The sequence below is a fragment of the Lepidochelys olivacea genome, assembly GCF_965140295.1.
Source record: "Lepidochelys olivacea isolate rLepOli2 genome assembly, chromosome: 14".
NCBI lineage: Eukaryota > Metazoa > Chordata > Testudines > Cheloniidae > Lepidochelys > Lepidochelys olivacea.
The window spans coordinates 7,765,209-7,787,589 of record NC_140424.1 but is presented as its reverse complement, the minus strand read 5'-3'; the positions used below and the strand labels follow the sequence as shown (position 1 = coordinate 7,787,589).

The window sequence follows — 22,381 nt, the reverse complement described above, 5'->3', positions numbered from 1 at the left end:
TGCGAGTTACCCCCTTTAGCAATGCATACTCAGACACTGAAATCATTGTGATTTAGGTATGCATTTAAATGCTTTGCTGAATCAGGGCCTTTGCTAATACAAAGCTGACTAGAGTCAACGGAAAAGCTCCTATTGACTTCAATGGGGTTTGGATTGGGCCAGTACGACCCTTGGAGGCCCTGGCAGATAACTCCACTGAGTTATCTGACGAATGCAGGGGCAGACTCATAGCACGTTCCCCTGGATGTTCTATTTTTATGGTTCGTTGCGGTGTGTGTATGGGGGGGAAGCGTAGATGCTGCAATTGGAAGTTAGCGCTGTGCATAGCTCTGTGAGCTTCCCTGACTCTGCAGGGGGCTATGTGCCTGTGTGGCAGAGGCACTACAAAAATAACACCCTTACACCTGAGTTCTGTAACCAGGAGAGAAGAGTGGCTGTATCTCACTATGGGTAATGTTACTTTGTGACCTATTGGGACTGTACGCACTGGACCCGATACTGCTCTCATTAAAGTCAAGGAAGTTTTACCACTGACTTCAATGAGAGACCCAACAGTGTATTAAGGCAAGCCCAGATGAATACAAAGAAACTACAAGTCTGCATAGGAAAAATGGCCCCAGAGTTAAAATGTGTTTAGGTCTGCTGCCATATGAATGGAATATGTCCATTTACACACATTGCTGTACCCCAGAGGTGAACACTCAGCTTCCCTAGTAAGAGTGTCACGAAAAGCCATTCTGTTTCATATGACTTCAGCATACACAGTCCAGTTCAGCTCAGCCAATTTGCAGAAAGACAAATTCAAGAAAGTCTCTTCAAAGAGCTTGTATTATTCACAGGGACATGAAACAACAGAAAAAATAAACCCCAGACAACAAATGATGCTGCAATACAATCTGAAAAAGGCCCAACGTCCCTATTACAGGATCAGAGGGAGAGAAAAAACGGGGTCTTTTTTTATTTATTGTATGTGTGAATTGTCAATCCTTCACAAACTGTGAATCTGAAACTTTCATCTCACGTCTGTTATTGGGGTAGAAAAAAGAAAAAAATCCCAGAGCAAGATCTTATAATACCAGAAGAAGGTTTTCTGAAAATGACATATTTTGCTTGTTTAGGAAGAAACGTCACACCATAGAGATATGGCTTCTTCTAAATGACTAATAAACGAGCATTGGAGGGAAGTAAGACATTTATATCCTTCTTCGTTTAAACTGAAGGATCACAGAGCCCACCGGAGCCATGGACGTGGTGAAAGATTAATACACAAGCTGGATAAAAGCCTTAAAACAGTTAAAATATAGCTGTACAAGAACTCTCAGCCATAACACTGTGTAACATAGGTCATATAACAAAACGTAACAGGATCTGACTCTCCGTTCTGCTACACTGGTGTGACTCCATTAAAAAATGCAGGTGATGCTTGTTTGCTGGGGGGGCAGGGGAGGGGGGAACAAGCAGAAGAAAAGGCAGCCGTTCCATCAGCCTCTTGACCAAAGGAGCATTTGGCCTTTTGTCACACAGGTCAGCAATTTGGGTCTTGTTAGATCCCCGCCAGCTCCTGAATGCCCCAGGATCAGCAGTGGCCAGGACTTCATTGCACTTGCATTCCCACCTCTCCTCCCAGATGTAGGCCTGCCTACAATCATCTGTGACTAGGGTGACCCTCCATCCCGAATTGGGCAGGACAGCCCTGAAATGCAGAGTTCAAGTCCTGGTCCTGGGCTGAATGACTCCAGGGCAGCATTTGTCCTGGAGTCCCTGTGGCACTGTTCCACGCCTGCCCAAGGCTCAGGGGCGGCACCAACCTATGCCCGGTGGAAGGGGCTGAGGTGAGACACCCCCCCCCCCGCCCGCCGCCATGAGGCCTCAGCCCCTGCTCCTCCCTTCCCCCGTGAGGCCCCACCCCTTGGCCAGGCCAGAAGCTGGAGCTGGGCAGTAGCAATCGGCCCCCAGGGAGCCCGGGCCGCTGTGGAGAGCCCCAGACCCTCCACCCGCCCTGAGTGGTGCACCCTGTGGAATGGGGACTTGGGCTGGTGGCTGCTCTCAGGCCCCCCCAGCCCTCCGCTCAGGGCAGGTGGAGTGTCCGGGGTTCATCATCAGCCAATATAACCAGCATGGTTTCTGTACCTCATCCAGGCCTGAAACCGGATTGACTAGGATCAAGGTAAATTGAGGTATCACCAGAGTGGCTTCACCACAATCTTCTTAGTCACCTTTGCCGTAATAGGGCAGTTAAAGATGTCTGAGTTAACGAAGGGGAGGAAGGAGGGTCCAGGATTAGCCTGGATCTCAGGCAACTTTGCTTCAATCTCCAGCACCCCCACTCACAGCCCTCCCCCCCCCCGCCCCATGTGACCTTGGGCGGGTCACTCAGTCTTTCTGTGCCTCGATTCTCCATCTGTAAAATGGGGCATTGAGAGGATAACTACGTGAAAGGTTGGGAGGTGCTCAGATACTGCAGTGATGGGGGCCACATAAGTATCAGAGCTAGAATGCTGTATATATTAGCTGAGCTGCCACTGTTTTGGCGACATTTGCATTCCCCTGTAGCTTACATAGTAAAGGTAGGACTAAGAAATCAGAATAGCTCCTAAAGGCCTGATTCAGCCAGGTGCTGAGGACTCTCAGGTCCCCTCAACCTCAATGGTAGCTGAGGAGGCCCAGCCAGATCAGCTCCTTCATGTACATTTTATGTTACTTATATCTGATAAATCAAACTTAGCTGGCAGCATCTAACGAGCCTCTTCTGTTCAGAGCCGAATCTCATTATTTTATAAGGCTTCCAGGGTATTCCCAGCTAATTTACAAACGGAGAAATTAAACCATCCCCTATTCCTCTGTTTCCATGACATCCAAGTCCGATCTCCATGTAACCTGACAGCTTGGCAATAATTAAGCAATAATGCATGACAAGTAATGTATTTCTTTGGTGGGCTGGGGGGAAGGCCTGGGGTGGATCATGAGACGAGAAGCCAAAAGGGCCTCGTTTCTCCACTCACCCATGCCTCGCACTAATCTTACAGAAAGGCACCGCCTGTCACTTCTATAAGTGTACAAATGGGATTATGGTAAAAGGTGGGGAGAAGGAAACACCTAGTCTTCACTTGACGGGTATTCTCGAGGGGCATCACTGTTGTTCAGTCCCAAAGCTCCATCTCGTGTCCAGACTGCAGGCTCACTCACCTCCCACATGCTAGTTCTTCACTTATCACGTGTTCCTCATCAGCCGCCCAATGTCATGAACTCCACCTCTGTCTCCCAAACTGCTGAGATTCATTTGGGTGTGTTGAGTGGGAGACTGGTGGCAGGTGAAAGAAAAAACGCTATCGTTTGATGCAGGATTTAACAGCCCTGGAGAGCACAGGATTGACCAGGAGTATACAGGCTTCAGAGTATCAGCCGTGTTAGTCTGTATCTGCAAAAAGAAAAGGAGGACTTAGGGCACCTTCGAGACTAACCAATTTATTTGAGCATAAGCTTTCGTGAAATACAGCTCACTTGGTGCATCCGACGAAGTGAACTGTAGCTCCCAAAAGCTTATGCTCAAATAAATATTAGTCTAAGGTGCCAGGAGTATATAATGACCACAGCAGTAGAGGATGCAAAGGTGAAGGCTTTTCAGCCATCAGCAAGAGACAGCACCACAATCAGCAATTGAGAATGAAGCAATTCTTCCAGCCAGATCTGTGAAAGCAAACAGGTCCGTGTACCCCATGCTGATGGGAGCTGGCTGTTGTTGACATGACGGGACACTGGTTGTAAAGCTTTTTGACTGGCACATTAAGGCTTGTGCAGTTCTTGCATACGTTCCATGGGAGGCGGCTCTCCCCATTCACAGATCTGACACACACATTCAAAACACACAGTTGGCCAAACTCAGCACACTTGCTCAGCATCTCCTGCAGGGTGCCCATGTGCCTCCCTCTGTTCATTTTATTGTTAGTGGCCTCAGTTCAGCAAAGCACTTAAGCATGTGAGTAGTCCCAGTGAACTTCAATGAGACTACTCGCATGCTTAAAGATAAGCATGTGCTTAAGGGACCTGCATACACAGCACCAATCCCCTCTTGAAAATGAGCAGCGCAGCGGACCTTGAGACTAGGGAAATGGAGGCAAACAGATGTAGGAGCCTGAAACAGCTCCCACTGAAGCCAGCAGAAAGACTTCTATAGGAGCTGGACTGGAGTATAGAGGAGGGATGAGTATAGGCCTTTGTCACTGGACATTTAGGAGAATCTGCTTTCAGACTCTCTGGTCACTTTTAAAATTGGGCTGAAGAATTATGGCTGATGGGAAGCAATTTGCTCTTGAGGCTGCTGTAAATAAAATCTTTCTCCAAAGCCACCCGAGATGCCCACGCTCCTTGAAACTAAGGTTTTTAGGACCTGCACAGCAGAGTGGAAGCTAGACAGATTTTGTTTGTCTTCTAATCTAGCCCTTGAGGAGGAATTTTTGCACCTTCACTGAACTTAAGCTTCATTTGGAGGCAAAATGATCCACACAGGCTACTTTGACAGTTTTCATCCTTGATTTATTCTGGGCTTTAAGCCGCTTAGATGGGAGAGAGACTCCTTTTGCAATCACGATGGTTTCTTTCCTCCTCGCCTGCCCCCATTATTCTTTACCAGGGGCAGGTAACATAAAAATCAGCAGCTGCTAGGCTCCAAAGCAGAGGAGCTGGAGTGAATTAAAAAGGAAACTGGAGAATCGACTGCACGGTAGATCACTCCTGAAACTGATGGCCAGTGGTTTCAAGCCATTCCCATGCAGTGTTGTTCAACTGGTACTTATTCCGACCAATGTGGACACAGCTTTTTTTTTTTTTTTTGAGATAATAATAAAATAAAAAAAAGTAAATTATTTCCCATCACGCACTGTTCTTGGTTAACTGGAAAAAAAGAATCTAAGCTGTAAATACCAGCAAACTTATTTAAAATCAATTTATAAACATTGTCTTGGTAAAAACAGTTCTAGTCTAAATGCTCTCCGCACACTGAGAGGCTAACCAAACATTCACAAGATTGAAAATTAAAGTCCGAAAACGGAACAGTTGGCAAAATGGCAAAGGCATGAATCATTAATCAACCTGATTATAGCCTGGCTCCCTGATAGAGCCCTGGCCCTGCAAACACTTATACACACAAAAAACTTTATCACATAAGTAGTCCCACTGACATCTATGAGATTACTTGTGGCCTTGATTCACAATAGCACTTAAGCATGTGCTTAAGTCTATGTCTATTCAAGAGTACACTAGGCACATGAAGAAGTCCCATCCAATGGGAATTGGATGGAATTTAAGCACATGCTTAATAACGGTTCTGAAAGGGATGTTTTCCTGACAACGAGCATATGCGTTTGCAGGCCTGTATATATTTGCACATTGCAACACCACACAGTAAAAGAAGCTCAGCTTTTAAACCCTTCATTTGGATTGAGCAGGTCATTTTCTATTTATAAGTAATGAATGTCAAACTCTAATTTAAGGGTTCTGTTGTTGTTTTTTAATGCTTAAATATGCCTAAAAACAAATCTATTACATAAATATATAAATTATTTTTAAAATGAAAAACAGATGCTTTAAGGGAGAGAATATAAAAACTTACAGATAAATATAACCTTATTTACAAATTCTGGAGTGTACAAAATGATGCCCTGGTTTAAAACGAAGCAAATTATCCAGGAGTAAAGGAGACAAAATATACATTACATTTCTTATCTGGAGTAAGTGGACAAAATTAGCCCTGATACTGCATCAGATTGGCAAGCACAGACCCATAAATCTGTGCAGAGGCCTCACAGAACTCAGTGGGCACAGGGGTCTTTGCAATTGGATCCTGATACAGAACTGGGATCATATTTTGGAATATTTTGTAAATAATGATAAAATAGTACAAGGGTCATTACAGATACATTGTAATGAGATTGAAAGTCAGTGCATTACATTTAGTACAATCAAACTTTAAATTAAAAATATACAAAAAACACCTGCAGGATTTTCTGATGCTGACATTTTCTGAGGCAGTAAAACAACAGGAGTAGAAACCATACATTCGGACACAGTTCTTTCAGTAATCTTGTGGTTTTTTACAACAGTACTGTATATAGATTTTCACCTTCAGTTCCCCAAACTTAATTTAGAAATGGACTGATATTCACCTCCTGGTAGCTCTCAGTCCTCCAAGACTAAAAAGTGTAATAACATGACATGATAATGTGTAATGAATGACAAGGTCCCCAACTAAGGTACACAGCAAAATTAATCAAGCTTGTATACCATTTTCTGTAAATATAAAATTTGGGCCAGATCTTCAGTTGTGGGAAATCAGAGCACCACTGACTTCCACAGAGTTTATACCAGCAGAGAATCTGACCCTTTGTTTCAAGAATTTGCCTTTCTGATGTCAAACATTTCCATATTGGAGGGAGGTCTAACATGAATGGTTTTGGATGTGATTTGCCAAAGGCCCTAAATGAATGTCTTGGCTCTCATAGAAAGTCAATGGGAACCTAACTTAATTTTAGACCTCTGAAAATCCCCTGAGGTATAGTTGGGAGGGATGGCTATTGATCATTATGGTCTACTTAGAAATGATACGCAGCAACAATGGTCCATCATTGTGAATGTCAAATCAAGATGCAATTTGTACTTTAATTAATACCATTACTTAGAAATTTACATGTATCGTTCATGCCAATAAATCTACAGCAAAATGATACAAACACACAAGCTTGTGCCACCTATCATGAAATGCATTTTTGCTACTGGGGGTTCTTTGATATCAAACCCTCTCTAAGCCCCATCCTGGATCTATTCCACATCCAAAGATGCTACTTGTTTGGGGTGTGGAATGGCTGGGGGATCAGGACCTTAGATGTATTTCAGATATGCAGGGTAAGTATCATTTAAAAAAAACCCAACAAACTACCATGTGCTCTAGGCAACGATTAACACCATTTATGATCATATAAATAGAGGATTGTCCTGAAAGAGTGGCCTAAAAATGACAAACCGAGTCAGGACACAACAGCTGCTTCCTCTTAATCCCAAGTAGGCAATGGGGTTAATTGCCATTCAACATGGGGAGGAGGACATTTGATCGTAATCAGGACATTTGAGCAGGGCAGGGTAGTTACTGTTCATCTGGAGAGATGCATCACTGGAAATATCGGAGGGGCTGCGTCCGCGCACCCAGGCATCAGGATGCAAGAATTGCCCTGAGTAATCAGAGCAGTTGCTAAGACGGGGGTGGTAGAAGCCGGGATGGGGTCTGTAGATCTCCTCGGCAGTGTATCGTTTCATGAACAGGTAGACTGACATCACACCAGCACTCTGAAAGTGAGAAAATGAAACAAATGCTACTCACAGGGTAGGGAACTGGGTTGATTTAATTCTAAATGAATGAATGAATGCTCAGGATCTGTATTGGCATTGCCATGGACAAACAAGGCTGTGTAGTTATGAAAGTAGCAGGGTCTAGTTGGGCAGGGCATCAGACTGGGTGCCTGGAGACCTAGTTTCATTCCCTTGCTCTGCAAATGACTTGCAGTAAGACATTGGTTATAGGGTGGCCATTCCAGTACTTTCAGGACCAGTGTGACGCTGCTCCCACTGGCATGGCCTCTCACACACAGCACGTGTTCCTGCACAGGGGAACGCCATTTTGAGGAGTGCACCACCCCACCCCCACCGGCATGGCCTCTCACGCACAGTGCCTCACAAGGGGGTGCCATCTTTAAGAGTGTGCTGCCTTGCCCCCGCTGGCATGACTTTGCTTTTAAAAATGGAGTCCCCTGTCCAATACCGGACAAAACCAGGTTTGCCAGGACCAGACAGGGAACAAACCATCCAAAAAGAGGACAAACCAGTTCAAATGGCCTCCCGACTTGGATAAGTCACTTCTGCCTCTGCTTCCCCATCTGTAACATGGGGATAACAATACACCTGTCATCAAGGTGCTCCTGCTTCTCCTGATTCAACCTACTTTGACCACTAGCATTCAGGGTTTGCACTGGTTGGCAGGAGACACAGGCCCATTTGACAGCACCAGGATCGGCCCATTTGTCAGTCATTCCATATAGATGTCTATTAACAATTAGGGGCTCCTAAAGAGTCTTGCCCTTTCAAACCCCACCACACTCCTTTTCATAACAACCAATTCCTGATGGTTTCGCCCAACAATCAATATTTTAACTCCTGAGAACAGACCATGTTTCTAAGGTTATGTCTATATGGACTACAGGGGTGTGAACAGCAGTGAGCACGAAAGTGCTGCACTGTAACTCCCCCGTGTGGACACTGGGCATGAATAAAAGATTCCTACTTTGCATTAATGGAGTCCTGTCTGAAGAGGACTATGTTAATGTGGACTAGGAACCTTTTAGTTAACATCCACCCTGGGGAGTTACAGTGCAGCCCTTTGGTGCACACTGCTAGTCATATCTCTGCAGTTCAAGTTGTGGGGCAATATAGAGGTGTCCTTATAGGCACTCCAGAAAGCTCACAACTGACAAGTACCTCTGTGAGAAGGAAAGAGATAGCAGAGAAGGCAAATGACCATCCGTATTTATAACTGAAGTAAGTCTCCGAGTCCTTGGTCTGGTTCAGCATCTCGTCGTTAATGCTGGATATGTACAGCACCAGCCCCACAACCAGAGATAAACCTGGGAAGGGAGAATGACAGAAGGAAATGTTCTTCAGTAAAGACACAAAGCAGCTCATGGGGGTTCTTCCTTTAGAAGAAAATTTGAAATATGTAGGTTGCATTTCAAAAAATTGGGGAACAAGGCTTCTCCCCCATTGAACAGATCAACGCATTTATGTCATTTTAGTCAAACCATTACGTTCTTAAGCTAGACTCTTCTGAACTACAAGTGATCTGTGTACGAAAATGCTTTAAAGCTCAGCTGTCACAGCTGCGTGTTTAACACTCCTCTAATGCGATGAATAAAACAGTCACTTGTCTCCTGTAGAAAGATCCCAGCTGACTATTTTAAAGTTTCAAACATCCTCTGTGACCGACTTACCGTAAGAAATAAGGGGCCCTGGTTGTTTAAAAAGAGTCCAATCTTATGGGAGTGATAAATTGTGATGCAAACTCCTACGTCTCATTATACCACTGCAGTCCCAAAGTAGGCTGTTAAAGGGTTACCATTTATATACTGCACCAAATAGACTTGGAGACAAAAGGTAAGAGCCCCCTAAGTTACCGAAACAAGAAGATAAAATCTATTCTTGGAGAATGCTGAAAACTACAAAAAAGAAAATCCTCTCATCACAGCTTTTTCCCCCACAGGCCTCAAGAATGAGAAGTAAAACAAGGAAAGATGGATTTATCAGAACTACGGAAAATCGTTTTCGGGTTAAGTATTTTTTTCACCATTATTCCCAGATGTATCTTATGAGATGTAAATATTAATATTGATGTTCTTAGGCTCAATACATCTGGAATTCTGGAGGTTGAGGCTAATATATGGTGCCAGGCTAAGAGAATGCATGGTATCATACCACAGATCAGGTGAAGCGGTCATAATTAAAGCTGGTTGGGAATTTTTGTTTCCCTATGAAAATTTTCACATCAAGCGCTTGATGAAAGCCCAAGCATTTTTGATGGAAAAGGTAATTTTTCACAAAATTTCCATTTTGTTGGAAAGTCATTTTTCATTAAAAAAAAGGGGGGAGGGGTTGATGACAATTTTTTGACCAGGTCTAGCCATAATGTGCCACCTCACCATTGATTGCAATGAGGAGTTCTGCTTAAAAATACTATGGCACAACATAGCCCAAAGTAAGGATTTAACACAGCGTTACTGCAGCTTACAGATCGGGGGGGGGAGGGAGGAGGGAAAGAATAGCCATATAAACCCACAGAAGTACAAGGGCCTTCAGAGGAAACAAAGGCAGATGAGACAGCAAGTGCAATGTTAAGATCATTCCAATAAAACTCACCAGACAGAATGAAGAAGATCCCCGATACAAAGGCCAGGATGGTTCTGTGAGGCCGAATGTGTCCAATATTGCTCAGTATAAACCCGATGAACATGAAAAAGAGGCTGACCAAAGGGAAAGGAGTAGCAGAACGAATCATCTCTGGTTGTAAAAGGGGGAGGAAAAATGAGAACAGGGTTAGGCCCTCCTGTATAACACCAGATCTGGGCTAGATTGACCAGGCCAGTTCCTTTACGTCTCCAAATTGTTGCATTCTGTAGATCACTCTTTTTCCTTTCCTGTTCTCTCTGAGTCTCATGTGCATGCTGGCACCCACCCCCAAACCAACACACCCAACTTTCTTTGGTAAGCAGTTGACTGAAGGTGCAATTATGCCTGGCTGAGAATACATCTGTTAATGTTTGTATTCAGAGTAGTTTCCAACTGAAGCATTACAAATGCACATCAATATCTTTTGTGGTGGCATCACAAGTCTTTTCACGAAACACTTGGATTTATTATCGCAAAAATGTACCAAGCATGGTTAAGGTTCACACTTGGAAGTGGCAAAAACAAAACATAGGACTTTACAGGGAGAGCTGTGACATTCCATCCTTAACTCATCCCACCCCAAAGGGGATCTAAATCAGCGTGCAATGCCCCAGTCTGTATGTGCTGTATTTGTACCAGCTCTCGTCACCAGGTGGGGAGAGAATGTAAACTCATCTATTCCCAAAAAAAGCCACCGGCCTTGACCACTCCAGCAACAGGATGCAGAGCCTGGCTTGTAGCCACTGTGAGTGTCCCAGCATAAGGGGGAGACATAATCAGACACTTCTCAACATGTCTAGCATTTCACCAAGTAAAAGCGTAGTTGTACATAAGCACCCAGCTGTACGTTAAGTTACAATACAACACGAACAGGGAATCAGAAGCCTCCCCAAGTTCTGAAGTAATTCCTAGTAACCCATTGTTACTTTAACAGGCTGTAAAGAATGAATGATACAACAAAAAAGTGAATAAACTACCTACTTAGAACATTGATTGTCGATTCAGACGTCAGCTGGACGTTCATGGGCATGACGTATTCTATAGTAAAACACCGGCCACGCTCCTCACCTGCGTGGAGAAGAATCTGCTTCATGCTTGTCATTTAATTAAAATGTTTTCTTTACTAGAAGGGGTTGTTTTTTTAAATGAATTTCAGTGCATGCAAAATAAACTTGCTTTTTTGGTGCTCTTTGAGTCATAACTGTTAGTGTGTGGTGCTGAAGAAGGATGCCTGCTAGCTACCATATCGTTGACGGACTGGCTTTTTAAAATGTCGCTGGCAAAAGAGTAATATCTAAGGGAGTACTGTGAGCTGGTTTCATGTATCAGACATGTTAGATCTACAAATACTAAAATTCGCATTGTGCTGGTCATTCGAAACATTTATTGGAGGGCAGTGGAAATGGAAAAACAACAAAGCTCAAGGTATGGGAAGTACATGATAACATTACTGGGTGAAAACAAACTGGGCAGGTGGCTGGAGTACGACAGTGCATTTTCAAACAATCTGCACGTAAACAGCTGTTCCTGAATAGGAGAAAGCTCTGAAAGCTAATTGGCAATGTGGGGGGATTTTGACAGACCATGCAAGTTAGCTAGAGAGGGCTTGGCTTAGGATGCCTTCTGATGAGGCAAAAAAGGTTTAACATTTGATACAAAACACACGATCAATCAAAATGGTTGGTCTGGTGGGTAAAAAGCACAGAAATGTGAATTGGGACATCTGGATGACCCCTAGCTCTGCCACTGGCTTGGTCCCCTTAGGAAAATTATTTGGGTTATGTTAGCTTTGCAACCCTCCTCAAGAACTGCGGGGGGAGGGGGAATTACACTGGTGATAATTATTCTTCGCCTTTCTAAAGCGCCTGACACCTCCGCATAGCAAACCATTTTACTGTATAAACAAAAAGAGCAGGACTGTGACCTCATACCACCATGCAAGGAAGAACTCTCAGCTTCCCTATGCAGACTACTTGCATCACAGGTCACTACACTGGAGGGAGAGGGAAGCAACCTCCATGGGGCTGCTACTCTCCCCTATACAGGTGGCCAGAAAGTGGGTGGGCAGGAGCAAGGAACAATGGACCCTTGATTTAGCCCCTCCATTCCACATTCAGTAGCTGGTTACTTCCCACTGGAGTATGGGGAGAACAGGGAGAGAACTGTGACTCCGAGTAATTCCTTCCCTGCTGCGCTCCTGAGTGGCACAGCTCTGCCCACCATTCATTCAAGGCAGATTGTAAAGTTACAATTGATGCGTAAGGAATTATACCACCTAAAACCCCCTGTGCAACTGGAGAAACAGAGGCAAAGAAGCGGTTAAGTGGCTTGCCCAAGGTTTGTGCAGAACATCTGCAGCAAAGACAGGAAAAGGCAACTCAAATCCCTGGCTCCCGGCCCACTGCTTTACTAGGCAAAGCTTCCTCATTGACGACGATGTGAAAATCACAAGAGTAAACAGTTCTTTGTACAAAGCACCGTACCTGCCAAAAAGCAGACCCTCCAGAGACCAGAGTGCAGCGACATTTTGATTTCGGTGGTCTGATTGTGGGGCAGGATGATTCCTTCCTCCAGGTAAAGCCAGTAGTCGGTGCTAACAGCAATTCCTAAGAGCCCCAAACCACATACCGCAAACACACTGCTGAGCAGAGTCAGAGCCTTCCTGCCGCACGCACTCATTCCAAAAAGCATCAGGGTTCCAGACGGCAATAAGGAATAGCTGGAGGGGAGAAAAGATGGCGTGATTAGCAGGGGCTGTAGCTCAGCCAATCAGTTTCCAGCGTCGCTTTCTTTAGGGTCTGTAAGTGACTAGAAGCTTTGCCCTCGCCTTTTGTGCTTATTTAGGTCAAGCTGAAATAAACCATTAAAAAAAAAAATCACAAACTCCCCAGACAGACAGAGCATTTGAACCAAATACTACCTGACTGTCACACAGTTTTACCCCCCCAATGTTCATGGACTTGCTGAGCACACTGCCTCTGGGATGTACACATCCAGCCCTAGGGACGCACACGCACACACACTAAGGGGTTGCTATTATTTGTCAGTGGTGTTACTGAGTTGCCTACATGCTAAAACCAAAATTGGGGCCCCATCTAATTATCTATCTTAGGTACTTCTGTGGCTGAGGACCTCACAATCTTTATCCTCCCAACTCTCCGGTGAGGGTAGGTAAGTGTTTTTAAGCTACAGATACACAGTAAGACGCATTCCCTGTCCCAGAGATCTTGCAATCTAAAGTCCAAATCCTGCAGAGCTTTACACACATGCTCATATTTAGGAGTTGGAATTAATACCATAGTAGTCAATGGGACTACGCACAATGTGTAAAGTGAAGCACAGGTGTAAGTCTTCACAGATCAAGGCCTAAATAATACCTTACATTTATCTAGAGCCTTTCATCCACGAAGATCCCAAACACATTACAAACCCCTGCACCCTTGAGAACCACTATAATCTGCACTTAGCAACATACACACTGAGCCATTCTTCTGTGTGAATTTTTGTCTCTCCACTCCTGTGAGAAACGATTTGCCATCGGGGGCTAGATTGAATTCTCATATTAACAACAGTTCATTATTTTACTAAATGCACTGTGGACCACACACTAAATGACATTCGCTAGATAAATGAATGAAGTATATTGTGCAATGCATTAGCCTCACTTTATTTACCTTTTTATTGTGTTTGTTCACTTACTCGCTAATTTGCAGAATTCAGTCGCTCTCAGTTGGCCTTCCAGATGACATTACAAATTGACAAGATTTTACCAAAGCTCATCATTTTATTTATTAAAGTTTTACCAAAGGCTCTTAAGCAAAGTAAGCAGTCATGGGATAAGAGGAAAGGTCTTCCCATGGATCAATCACTGGTTAAAAGGCAGGAAACAAGGGGTAGGAATACATGGTCAGTTTTCACAGTGGAGAGGTAGTGCGTGCCCCCCAAGGATCTGTACTGGGACCAGTGCTGTTCAACATAGTCGTAAATGATCTGGAAAAGGGGGTAAATAGTGAGGTGGCAAAGTTTGCAGATGATACAAAATTCTCCAAGACAGTCAAGTTCAAAGCAGACTGTGAAGCATTACAAAGGGATCTCACAAAACTGGCTGACTGGGCAACAAAACGGCAAATGAAATTCATATGTTAATAAATGCAAAGTAATGCACATTGAAAAACATAATCCCAACTATACATACAAAATGATAGGGTCTAAATTAGCGGTTACCACTCAAGAAAGAGATCTTGGAGTCGTAGATAATTCTCGGAAAACATCCACTCATGTTAAGTAGGAGTCAAAAAAAGCTATCAGAATGTTAGGAACCATTAGGAAAGGGATCAATAAGAAGACAGAAAATATCATAATGCCACTATATAAATCCACAGTATGCCCACACCTTCAGTAAAGCATGCAGTTCTGGTAGCCCCCTCTCAGAAAAGATATATTAGAACTCGAAAAGGTACAGAGAAGGGCAACAAAAATGATTAGGGGTATGGAACAACTTCCATATGTGGAGAGATTAAAAAGATTGGGACTGTTCATCTTGGAAAAGAGACGACTAAGACGGGATATGATAGAGGTCTACAAAATCATGAATGGGGTGGAGAAAGTGAATAAGGAAGTGTTATTTACCCCTTCGCATAACACAAGAAACAGGGGGGTCACCCAATGAAATTAATAGGCAGCAGGTTTAAAACAAACCAAAGCAAGTACTTCTTCACACAACACACAGTCAACCTGTGAAAGTGATTGCCAGAGGATGTTGTGAAGGCCAAAAGTATAACTAGGTTCAAAAAAGAATTAGATAATGGAGGATAGGTCCATCAATGACTATTAGCCAAGATGGTCAGGGGTGCAATCCAATGCTCTGGGTGCCCCTAAGCCTCTGACTGCCAGATGTTGGGACTGGACAACAGGGCATGGATCATTCAACAAATATTCCCTCTGAAGCCCCGGGCATGGGCCACTGTCGGAAGACAGAATGCTGGGCTAGATGGACCACAGGTCTGACCTAGTATGGTCATTCTTATGTTCTCAAAAGTTCACTGCTCCCTGATAAAGCACTAAGGGCTCTGTGCCACAGGGCAAAAGCACAACTAAAACAGAAGAAAAGCTGCAGCAAATGACAGGTTAGAGAAATGAGAAGCAATGATGGTTTTGCTAAAGAGATTGTAGCTTGGTGGTGGGAATCAGGTAGCTAGATCTGTTTACTGCTTTTACAGAGACACAATATGAGCCTTTCCCAAGTGTGTTTGGTTCTTACTGAGCACTACAGAAAACAAGAGAAACAAACAAAAATTCCCTCTGGACAAACAAACCAACCAAATTTAACACAGGAGCAGAAGGCAACATCTTCCTTGTCCTACTTTTAAAATTGCACATGCACTGTTCAAGCTATGTAAAGCTTCAAACAATAAAATGGTAGCTGATTGAATCCAAACAGAACACAGTATTTAATTAGAGTGTACATTGCAAGGTGACAAGGAAGGCAGAAAACTCCTAAATAAACAGAAGAGACAATTTCATATCAATTGTTGGAAGCATTTCCAAAATACTGAGTGGATAACTAATCAAAAATATGGGATAGCTTGGTCTCATGCCTCTTAGGGCTGTTCTGAGCATTAGCTTGCACTGAAGTAACTGAATTGTTTTTCATTTCACACCTTTTGTTATTTTGGGGCAAGTCAGTGTGTGAACACACTCAGTTTGGAATAAGTACACTTGAAGTAGGATTTTAAGGGTTTTTTTTTATTATTATTATTAAACTTCCTTGTTGAAATAAAGGAAGGACCAAGCGGTTAAAGCAGGAAGCCTGGGAATCAGGAGTCCTGGGTTCCTTTTCCTGCTCTGAGAATGGGGTTTAGTGGCATGAGCAGAGGAATGTGGGGGCATGGGAGTCAGGAGGACCCCGCAGTTCTGTTCGTGCCCTGGCTCTTTAAGATGGATAAATTAATACTTACCAACAGTAACTCACAGGGGGACCTGTAAGTCTTCATAGTTTGCAAAGCACTTTGAGAACCTGCAAAGGAAGAGTGCTATCACAGACTTGTGATGATTACTGCCTGAGAAGCAGGTGACGATAAGTACTTCCTACCCCTGAATAATGATACAGTCCTTGTATGGGCAGAACAGCCAACAAGTTAAGCTTCTTCAGGCAGAGTACAATGGACTTTCCCTTTGAGAACAATCAAACACACACAGGCAATTAACCTCACCTACAACATTCTGCACTTGTCTTTCCATTAGACCAGTGCTACTCAACGTGGTGGTCCACGGACCGGTGCTGGTCCACGAGCCATCAGCTGCCGGTCTGTGTGCACACTGGGGAAAAAAAAAAACTGCCGGTCCCCCACATCAGAAAGCTTGAGAAACACTGCTCTAGATCATACACAGAATTTCAAAATAAAAGATGAAAGCAGTTTTCCTGAGTGCAAGTGTTCTTTACACACCACTATGCTTCAAAAGGAAATACATTTGAAGCGGCTCAAACTATTTAAAAGGACAGTACCCTATTCCTATACACTAAAACTAAAGGCAAAGGAGTTAACTGAATCTTGGGAAGAAATATCCTTGGATTCTCAGAAATGCCTACCACAGTCATAACTATTTTACTCCTCCAGGATCAGAGGAGGATACCAGCCACAAAGCAGTATTAAGGCGCTGGCTCTTTCTACACTGACATTAGATAGACTGCGCACATAAGGCTCTGACGTAAGCTACAAACAGTGCTGTCACTTGAAGAATGTGGCCCAGCCAAGACCCTGCCACAACAGGGTATTAACCTTGCCTGTGGCTTTGATGAAGAGGTTTTTTAAATGGTTTTTTCAGCTCCTGGGAAATTCTGATTTTCAATATTTGCCACTGGTGACTACGGGCTTTTACATTCTGTCAGCAACACCATAAAGATACAAAATAGAGATTGCTTCTTTCATTCAAACATCGGGAGCTATCAAGCCTGAAATTGTGTGCCCATTACTTGCCAGATGCCCACACTGTAGAGCAGCATAGGAAATGACAGCCTTGACGTCGACTATACCCCTACAGAGAACATCAGCAGCGAGATACATGTTGTGTGTGCGCGCAGGAAAGTGAGGAACATTCCTCACTTTATCTGATGTATTAGTGGGCCAAAGCCAAGTAGGGATGGGTGGTTTTGGGGAAAAGAGGAGATTCTTGCTCCAAAGACATCTATAACCCTTTCATTTAATCACCTCTACCCTGTTCCTGCTGACCAAGCTCTTCTGTGGCTTGAGAGCCAAAATCATTTAATAACGGAGGAAAAAAAAAAGATTTTGCCCCTTTGAGAATATTTCCCCGTCCCCTAAGGAACTGTTGTGATCAGAAAAGTGACTGTGCAAATATGGCACCTTCCTGTTCGACAGTTCTACTCCCTGGGTCCACATTGAGTCATATTTTCTGACTACAGCGTCTAAAGGAAAAGAGTTTACTGTTTTACACTCCTGTTAATACTTCTCAGCCAAAACAACGATGGGAGCTGGATTCTATTCCTGGTTCATGTATCATCAACAGGACTGTCAACAAAGGGCCTGACAATACAGTGAGTTAGCACCTGGCAAGCTGGGGTGTATGTAAATCTGCATTGCTGTAGCATGCCGCACACTAACTGTCCATGTAGAGCCTACCTCTGCGCTCCGCCCTATTGCCATTTGAAACGGCAGCGCGCACAGCACACGAGGGAACTTTCAGCGTACAGCAGCACGGTCCACAAGGACCGTTCGTGCACAGCATGCGACAGCCGTGTGGATTTACACCCAGCTGGCCGCGCGCTAACTCGCCATATCGACGTGTCCCGAGAAGCGATGAGCACCTTAAAGTCCCTGGAGGCTAATCAGAAGTGAGTTTTTAACATAGTGCAGGGAATTACAAAATTGTTCTTTCTAATCCCTTGTCCAGGACCAGTGCTTGGGAAAATATACTGGTCTGGCAGAATTCATACTGGTTTACTGGTGCATTTCTAGCACTGACTTGAGAGGTCAGACTTCAAAAGCATGCCATTCTGATTGCTGCTAATCTTTCATCTCCCTCGCTTCAATTCTTATGTGGTTTTAACAGCTGATCTCTGAGGACTTGTGTAAGACACTGTGAGGGAGAGAATGGATCTCAACCAGAGCCATCTGTCTCCCCAGCGCCTCCCTGGACCCAGGACTGAGCAAGGGAGTCCCCCCCCCCCCACACACACACACTCTGGGAGCACTAGAGAAGCCACCCAGACACTCCAGCCCTCAGGGGCAGAAGCTGCAGGAGCCCTTTGTCCCCTTGGAGTACTTTCTGCAGTTCTGACTGGACTCTCTGCCCTGTGCTGATCAGCTGTTTGCCCCAACCCTCCCCTTCTACCTCACCCACAGGCTCATCACCTCAGCATCACCCCTCTTACCCTCCCTTCCCTTTAGCCCAGCTCCTCCCAAATGCACTAAATAAAAAAAAGATAGATAGATTGAGGCAGTAACAGGACATTTGCCACCTTCACATTGTTCGCTCTGCCCCTTCCCCCCACCATGTGCCCATCTTTCTGTTTAAGCTCTTTCGGTCAGGGACAGGTTGGTTTTTTTGTTCTGTCTTAGGTACAGCTCCTAGTACAATGGGCTCTGAGGTGCTACAGTAATACAATACTAATATTGCTGTTATGCCTTGTGAATCAGCAGGGGCTTGGAAGAGGTAGATTCTTCAAAGGTAGAAATGGGAGATAGGTTTGACTGTCAGTAGGAATTGGGCAGGTGTCCTTTCTGCCTTTGAAAATCTCACTCTAAATGAATCCATTGTGCCACTGAAAAAAGGAGATGGTCCGCTTTCCAATGAAATCACGTGAAGAATTAATTTTTAACGCTGGTGATTTGCGAGATCCCAGTCCTTAGAACTGTCCCTGCTTCTTCAGTCTCACTACACTCTTTTGGTACCAGTCCAGGGAAGAATACAGAAAGTCTGGAATGTAATCTGCAGTCCGAATGCTTTCCCTCCTGGTTTATACATATAACATTTGAATGATAATTGTTCATGTACCTCTCCATGACAGACCCCTTCAGAAACCTTTGAAACGAACACTGGTGTCATTACAAATGCCATTCATCCAAGCTCACGAGTGACTTACTTGAAATTCTCACCCATTTCTCCAAGATCTCAGATATAAAATATTCTGGACCTGATCTCTGAACCCAGTTCTCCGTGGCAGCAGGGGAGAGACCAGAGCAAGAGCAACCACCATTGTCTAGAATTTATTTTTCACAACCCAGTTACAATCTGTATTTCAGCTGGCTGATCAACACGGACCATGGCAATAGATCCAAGCTTTAAAGCCCTCAAGTGCCTATGGCAAATGACCCTCCTTTCAACCCCAGGTCTCGGATGAAAGTGAAATCAAGCGAAGTTGGCAGCTATTAGTGCTGAAGCCTCTTGCTAGAACGCAGTCTCCAATTTACTGCTGTTTGCGGCAAAGTGAAGCACTGAGAAAGTGATCTCCGCTGACAAGAGAAAATGTTTCATTTATGGACACACACTGGGATGCAGCAGGACAAATGTGGTGGCCTGGCTGTGTAATTTCAAAAGCATAGTGCAAGGGCAAGGCAGGGAAAGCAGAACAGAATCGAGGCTATAAGGTAAATGCATGAACACGCACACACAGCGCGTTAGATTTAGGAGAGGAACTAAAGCAAAAGCAGAGATTAAGGAGAAAATAAAGAGGAACGAATAGAACAGTGAAAAGAGGAAGGTGAAACCCACTGAGTGAGCTTTCAAATGCACGAAGAACAGTAAGGAAGTAGGTAGCAGCCAGCAAGTTCAGAAAGAGAGCAAGGATGGGTAAGGAAGCAACTGACTTGAAAGACCAACTCCCCACTAAGCTGTAGCAAAGCTTTTTCACTGGACTAAAAATAAAGCGCTTCAAGAAGCGAAATGTATAGGTAGGGTCATTGCCAGCAGATCGAGGGACGTGATCATTCCCCTCTATTCGACATTGGTGAGGCCTCATCTGGAGTACTGTGTCCAGTTTTGGGCCCCACACTACAAGAAGGATGTGGAAAAATTGGAAAGAGTCCAGTGGAGGGCAACAAAAATAATTAGGGGACTGGAACACATGAGTTATCAGGAGAGGCTGAGGGAACTAGGGATGTTTAGTCTACAGAAGAGAAGAATGAGGGGGGATTTGATAGCTGCTTTCAACTACCTGAAAGGGGGTTCCAAAGAGGATGGCTCTAAACTATTCTCAGTGGTAGCTGATGACAAAACAAGGAGTAATGGTCTCAAGTTGCAGTGGGGGAGGTTTAGGTTGGATATTAGGAAAATCTTTTTCACTATGAGGGTGGTGAAACACTGGAATGTGTTACCTAGGGAGGTGGTGGAATCTCCTTCCTTAGATATTTTTAAGGTCAGGCTTGACAAAGCCCTGGCTGGGATGATTTAGTTGGGGATTGGTCCTGCTTTGAGCAGGGGGTTGGACTAGATGACCTCCTGAGGTCCCTTCCAACCCTAATATTCTATGATTCTATGGTCTCCTCCTCAGGACATGATGTAGCCCGTACAAGAGGTCAAGGATAAACAGGTCAAGGGAGAACGGATCTTTCCAAACTTAACTTTGCAAAGTTGCAGAGAGTCTGAGTAATTAGGACTGGGCCTCCAAACTCGATGGAAGCACTGTCTCAGTTTGTCCCACTGCTTTAAGACAATTAGCAAGGATACCACTGGACACAGCACAATGCCAGACAGACTCATGGTCAGGCAAATCCTCACCTTCTCAATGCAGACCCAGACAGGATGGTGCTACAAGGGAGCAGGCACAGCCATGGATTGCCTTGTATCACGTCTTACTCCAGATCTTAGCTTACAGCCAAGTGGAAAGCACAAAGGTCAATGACCTACATGAAGATACTCTGAGCCCACTCCCCACTAAGAGAAGGGAGGTTTCATCCTTGTAGGCAGCAGAACAGTCCAGGAGCCTCATCCTCCTGGAGACCTTGCATGCAGCTACCCAGACAGCTCTAGTCTCTGTTGGTCTGGGTTTTCAAGAGATCTCAGCTCCAGTTAGACACCCAAATAAGAGCCGGGTTTTCAAAGGTACGCAGCACCCAGAAACTCTCATTGTGACACCCAGAACCCCGAGTGCTTTTAAAGATCTGGCTTAGCGTGTCCTACCAAGATGGCTTTTCAGTTCTTTGGTCCTGTCCCAGCAAATAAAATAGACTCTTAAGCAGGGAGCCAATTTCTTACCTGTTATCAGGGAGATTTTCAAAGGCACAGATGGGAGTTAGGGGCCCAGCAAGCACTTTACTGCCCTTTGTACCTTTGAAAATCTCCCCCTGCTTCTCTCCAGTGCTTCAAGCAGTGCTGACTGGTGGAAAAGCCATGCTTGCCCATCACTCTGAACCAGCCATGTGACAAGACTGTATATGTCTGCATCAGTCTACAAACTCCATTCTGGTGGGTGAACCTCCCGCTTTGATTGACAAACTGCTGTGCCTTCACTTTGACAACTTGTAGGTGCAGAACCAAAGCAACATTCCCAAGGTCACACAGGGCGTCTCTGGCAGAGGAAGGCACTGAACCCAGGTTTTCCGATTCCTAGTCCAGCACCCTAACCAGAAGGCTGTTTTACCTCTTCAGCTTCTGCAGTGCAGTGACTACAAGGCCCAACCTCATTCACAACACACCATACAGTGGCTAGGACTGGCTTCCAATGGTCCTAGCAATTTCTAAATAATGTGTGTGTGTGACAGGACAATAGGTTGCATAGACGCCATTTTAGATCATGTGCATATGTATTCAAGACCTCATTTACACATTAGTTGCTAGATCAAAACATAACCCTGGAAAGCTCATATTTAACATACCCTGCCTACTCTCAGCAAGCAGAACCACCACATTTTGAAGGTCAGCAAAACTCAGGGTCCAGTGGATCAACCATGGTGGCAAGTTTCACAGCCTAGGACCCTCCACAAGAAATGCCTTTGTGTCTGGCTCGCAAGAGTTCAAATTTGCAGGAGCAACCAGCAGAAGTGCAGCTGTTGGGAAAAGTAGTCTCTTGGGTAAGGAGGTCCCAGACCATATGAGGCTTCATAGTCTCAGTTGTCTATGTCAAAATGATTAAAATGAGAAACATAAAGGGCTGAGAAAAACAGAGAAACTGAAAGGGAGGCGGAGGCTGTCTGTCCATGTTACAGTGAGACTCTGACCTAGTGGTTTCATAGAAAAGATTTGAACAAATTGATTCTTCAAAAGAAAAGCGGGATGTAAAGTTCTCCCTGATCTCTGAAATACTTCCTATTAACGCAAAGTTTAGTTACATAAACTCTTAATTATTAACAACAGATGTCACCTTTCTTTTGGTAGCCCTTTCACGCCATGCAGTCAGCGCCCAGGCATACAAAAGCCTGTATACAATATTCATCTACCTGTG

The 22,381-nt window shown here is 44.4% G+C and overlaps 1 protein-coding gene across 4 annotated transcripts in view; it reads right to left on the bottom strand.

The window, feature by feature from the left end:
- Positions 1-5,581: 5,581 nt before the first annotated feature.
- Positions 5,582-22,381, bottom strand: part of CACNG5 (calcium voltage-gated channel auxiliary subunit gamma 5) — a 29,006-nt gene continuing 12,206 nt past the window's right edge. For 3 of the 4 annotated variants that reach the window (XM_084647667.1, XM_084647666.1, XM_084647669.1), the window contains exons 2-6: positions 12,465-12,700; positions 10,963-11,049; positions 9,952-10,092; positions 8,521-8,666; positions 5,582-7,335 (exon numbers count right to left, since the gene is read on the bottom strand). In XM_084647667.1, coding sequence (XP_084503793.1) covers positions 7,078-7,335; positions 8,521-8,666; positions 9,952-10,092; positions 10,963-11,049; positions 12,465-12,672 — 840 coding nt within the window. In that variant the 5' untranslated portion in view covers positions 12,673-12,700 and the 3' untranslated portion in view covers positions 5,582-7,077. Of the gene's footprint in view, positions 7,336-8,520; positions 8,667-9,951; positions 10,093-10,962; positions 11,050-12,464; positions 12,701-15,938; positions 15,998-22,381 lie in introns of all 4 variants that reach the window. The other variant, XM_084647668.1, reaches the window with a different exon arrangement.